The sequence below is a fragment of the Gossypium arboreum genome, chromosome 5 (genome assembly GCF_025698485.1).
Source record: "Gossypium arboreum isolate Shixiya-1 chromosome 5, ASM2569848v2, whole genome shotgun sequence".
In the NCBI taxonomy this organism is placed as follows: Eukaryota; Viridiplantae; Streptophyta; class Magnoliopsida; order Malvales; family Malvaceae; genus Gossypium; species Gossypium arboreum.
In genome coordinates this window covers 22,664,072-22,668,927 of record NC_069074.1, presented here as the reverse complement: position 1 = coordinate 22,668,927, position 4,856 = coordinate 22,664,072, and the positions used below count along the sequence as shown (strand labels likewise).

General features: G+C 33.6%; 1 protein-coding gene across 1 annotated transcript; it reads right to left on the bottom strand.

Moving 5' to 3' along the window:
* Positions 1-1,188: 1,188 nt before the first annotated feature.
* Positions 1,189-3,922, bottom strand: LOC108482513 (chloroplast processing peptidase-like). Its single transcript, XM_017785647.2, has 6 exons — positions 3,483-3,922; positions 2,784-2,846; positions 2,454-2,522; positions 2,147-2,233; positions 1,785-1,852; positions 1,189-1,507 (listed from the first exon to the last, which is right to left on the bottom strand). The coding sequence occupies exons 1-6, from the start codon at positions 3,708-3,710 to the stop codon at positions 1,438-1,440; spliced, it is 585 nt and encodes a 194-aa protein (XP_017641136.1). The 5' UTR covers positions 3,711-3,922; the 3' UTR covers positions 1,189-1,437.
* Positions 3,923-4,856: the final 934 nt, after the last annotated feature.

Below are 4,856 nucleotides of genomic sequence, written 5' to 3'. Positions count from 1 at the left end.
CTTATTTAAGTCCCCGAAATTATTGTCTTAGAATTTTTTAAAAAACTTTTTATATATTATTTAGGACTTTTTTAATTTTTATAATTTTTAAAAATATGAAATTTGAAATTTTTATAAATATATGGATTTTTAAAATTGATTTTGAATAATTTTTTGAGAGGGACTAATTTGCTTATTTTCAAAATTGAGTAGGGACCAAATAGGTATTTACACCAATCTATTATTTGAATTATTCAAATTGTGAAGTTCAACCTGACTCGAACTCGAAACTTGAATTACTTCTTCGAGTTGACTCGAAAAACTTAATTTAATTAACTCGAAATTTAATTTTTAATTTTTTTTAATTAAATTAAGTTTTGCTTACCATATATGAAAGAATAAAAAAGAAAAAAAAAATATTAGTAGCAACAAGTGCAAAGGTTAGTTGGAAGGATAATTGTAAGCCTAGATGTGAAGATGGTTTAGGGCTTAAGGAACTAGGAAGCTGGAATGTGGACCAACTTAATTCAAGTAGGATTTCTTTGGGTAGAGTGGGTTAAAGCTTATGTTGTAAAAGCTAGGAGTCTATTCCAGATTTCTCCTCCTCAAGGTTGCAATTGGAGTCAGAGGAAACTTCTTAAGTTGAGGTGTAAAATTGACCGCATTATTTATCTCCAATTAGGGGAGCTTATTGTTTCTAGTTACAAGTATCCAGTGAGTTTAGTTTGGAATGGTATTTGATAAAGGAATGCGAAGATCACTGCTGTAGTTTCTTTTTTCATATTCCTAAGCATTCAGTCATTGCTTGGATGGCAATTTAGGTTGTCAACCAACAGGTTGTTGGCTTGAGGCTTGTAAGCTGATGGATGTTGAAGTCTTTGTTACTCTGACTTGGAGACTTGGAAACACTTATTTTTGGAATCTTCTAATTCAAAGGTGATGTGGGGAGGGATTCTTAGGCTTTGTTCTGTATAGAGATTCGCAAGGCAATGACAGTATTATTTGATTTGGAAGGAAAGGACTTTATCAAGGACTTTCACACCCAAATTTCACTAATCTACTATAATTTTTATGCGCATGTCAACCGTTTGATGGCTTTGAATTAACAATCATAACTCCAAAGTGAAGAATGGTACCGAGTCCAAGTACCGGATCATCGTTAAAATGTTTATAATTTGATGGGAAAAATATTTGATGCACTAAGCGTAATTAAAAATAAATTCTAATTTATTTACTGATCCATCTAAGAAGGAAGTATGAAACAAACACTAGTGTTTCTCAACTCTTAACCATCCACAATCATGAAACTACTACTGTCTAGGATTCAATTTACAGCCATATAAACAAGCTTACATCGATAGCATCCGGAAGTAAATCCATAGAAAAAATTCGCGACACGAGTACAACTCCATGTATCTACACTTCAGCTAAACTACATGTCTGAATTTGCAGCAGGTCTCAATGGTTGGATGGTCTATAACAGCACATCACATATCTTCCAACAATGTTTTCCACAGGCAGAGGGCCCCTGGTTATCAATCAACATTGATGACATATTACATCATGAATCACATTTCAAATGATGAAGTACAATAAGAGGAACGCACAGTATTATATATCTATATATATATATATATATAGCCAAATCAAAACATTCAAGAAGATACTCTCATGGAACATTAAGTTCTTAAGGAGCCTTTTCAAGGGTGAAGTATGTTTTAAACCATATCTATGTTATCAAGAATCATAAAGAACAAAAGAAAATAGAACTGAATACAAAAGAACAGGAAAAAGAGTGGATATACCAGTCATGCGAGTCGTAGCTGTTATTACGGTTGTCTCCCAACACATAAACATGACCACTAGGAACATACTGCAGATACAAGAAAAATGATGTAGTCGGCATTAAACAACAATTGCAAATATTGTACCACCCAAAGCCATATGATAAACCCAAAACTAAAATGATCTGAATGATGGAGGCTCGGATGCCTACATCATGGAGTGTACCGGGATTTTTCATGCTCACATTTAATGCAAAACAGTAAAGGAGATTTTCTAGGTAATTGGTGATTAATTTACCATGGTGGTTCATACCCCATAATGTCGAGCTTATAATACCGGAAAACTAGATGATTACATGGAGAGACAAAAAAGGGGGACTCACATTTAACTCTAATGTGTATGTTGGTCGTTCAGCTATGAAATCTTCATTTTGAGCAACACCATTGACATAGAGTGACCCATGATGAACCTGCATAGTATCAAAGGAAAATAATTCAGAAGAAGAAGAGCCTTCAGCATTACGTTGCCACAAGTAGGTTTCTTTTTAGCAGTTTGGATTGAGACACTGTGCTGCAGATATTAGGATCTATACGAGTAAATGTCTAAATGAATAAAGGAGCTTCAAAAGCTTTCCCTAAAGAGATAAAAAATGTATAAATGGAGAAAACTGGTTACAGAATCAGTAATACCTGAACCAAATCTCCACCTTTTGCTACAATTCTCTTAATAAGAACAGCATCCTTCCCAAACCCAGTCTCCTATAGCCACAAAATGAAGATAAGAATACTTAGTTGAAGTTTTCTATCAGGTGCCAACAATTAGGCAGTTCTATACTACTATGTTGCTACGACTCTTTGTTCTTCTTGAAGTATTTATGTTCAATGCATATATGAATAACATAGGTATGGGGTATAAGTATAACCCATCAAGAACACTCCAAAAATATGGAAAATCATAGAAACAAATTGAACATACCTGGGTTAAACACATAGTAATACAGCCATACGAAACCAACAAACCTGCTCTGGGGGTCGGAATGTGACGATATCATTTATTGCAGGACTCCTAAAACAGTACGAGGCCTGCACAAGTTGTAAAGTGAAAAACTAAAATGAGAATAAGCAACATTATGGTGCATATAAGCAAATCAGAATCATTACTCTTAAGTCAATCATGATGCATACTATTACTATGCAAGAATGGCATAATGACGGAGCTCTTTTAAATTTGCATTAGTGTGAAGAAGATTAAGGGAAAAACAGGGTTTGTTTGCAGATTAGGAAAGGACGTTTCCATTTCATTTAATTTTCCCCTTAAGCTAAATTGATTCCTGAGAAAAGTGTAGGGTAAGCAAATCCATCTTTGGACACAACATTAGTGAAACATCCCTGATAAGAATGCCATTGAATAGTGAATGAAATAAATCAAATAACTTCAAATCACGTTCTAGTTCAAGTAGCCACTGTACTCGGCAAATTCAGAAAAATTACTTCCTAGAAATTCAAATAACACGAAATGATTGCATGATGAACCAAAATTTGAGATCATCCACAGAATTAAATCAGAAGAAATGGGATAAGACAGCTACAGATGATCGTGATTTCTAAAGCTACAAACCCCTAAACTGAGTTGAACTGCAAAGATAGTAGTATTAACCACCATTAAACGAACAAAACCATCAAGATAATAATAATAATAATATTATTATTATTATTTACCTTTTCGACAATGATTCGATCACCAACACGAAGAGTAGGGTACATAGAAGAAGAAGGAATGAAACGAATCTCAGAAAAGGTGGACCATAAAAGAGCTATGACTAAGAACCTAAAGAAGCCATCGAAACCAGGCCATCTAAGGAAACCCCAACTCTGGCAAGGCATCCATCGTCGCGAAGGGAAGGTTATAAATGACTTGTACAAAGCACATGGTCTCAGAAAACTCATCGTCCCCAAAATGCAAATGATAGAAAACAAAAAAGAATAAAAAAGGTTGAAGCTCAGCACTTAAAAGTTTACTTGGAAAGAGAGTGGAAGGGGGGCGGGGGGTTGTCAAAGAGGCTGCTTTGACTAGACTTTGCCTTGGAGAGGAAGATTCATTATCGAGAGACACTGAGTTGAATTGTAGTGGTATGAACAATTGACCCCAGCTTTACTCGAGCCCATTTAAACCGTTGTGCCAAAAATTTAAATATTCTAATAAAAATTGAAACTTCGATTTTATGAGCTCATAAATTTTTTTTTTATAGATGAGGGAAGGGGTTGTCAGCATTTGAACCCAACAACTCAACTCATACATTAAACTTATAATTTAATATTTTTATACACTATATAATAATTAAACCTTCCTACAAATAAGAAATTGATTAGATATGAAGTCATAATTAAATAGGAAAATTTTAATAAATAATTTATTGAATAAATTCATAGTTCTAAAAGTCACACAAAATAACAGCTGCGATGTAATAAAAGTTACAATTGTGTCTTTTATCTATTAGGTAACATTTGTGACATTTCTTAAAACATAGCTCAACTTAAATTTGCCACAACCGTTTCGCATAATGCTTATGATGGCAATTCACCATCCTCAACGAAATCTACACTGATATTTAGAATTACAAGTGAACTCATTTCAGAACTTAGTGGAATAGTTTATCCAACAAAGAATTGGAACAGTTGTGCTGTTGCTGATGGTGTCCAATGCCTTCTTTAGTTGTGGAAGAGATTGTCAGCATTTGAACCCAACAACTAAACTCATACATTAAACTTAAATTTTAATATTTTTGTACACTATATAATCATAATTAAACCTTACTAAGAGCAAGAAATTGTTTAGTTATGAAATTATAGTTAAATAGGAACATTTTGATAAATAATTTACAGGATGAACTCATAGTTCTAAAAGTCACACAAGGTAATAGCTGCGATATAATAAAAGTTACAATTGTATCTTTTATCCATTAGGTAACATTTGTGACATTTCTTAAAACATAGCCTAACTTAAATCTGCCACAATCGCTGCACATAATGCTTATGATGGCAGTTCACCATCCTTCACGAAATCTGCATAGCTATTTAGAACTGCGAGTGAAC

Bases quoted from the DNA above. Each gene is read 5' to 3' on its own strand.
- LOC108482513 (XM_017785647.2), bottom strand. From the start codon at position 3,710: ATGAGTTTTCTGAGACCATGTGCTTTGTACAAGTCATTTATAACCTTC. The intron at 2,523-2,783 runs GTTTGTTGGTTT...TTGTGGCTATAG, and splicing joins CATTCCGACCCCCAGAGCAG to GAGACTGGGTTTGGGAAGGA. The intron at 2,234-2,453 runs GTATTACTGATT...GATACTATGCAG, and splicing joins AAGGTGGAGATTTGGTTCAG to GTTCATCATGGGTCACTCTA.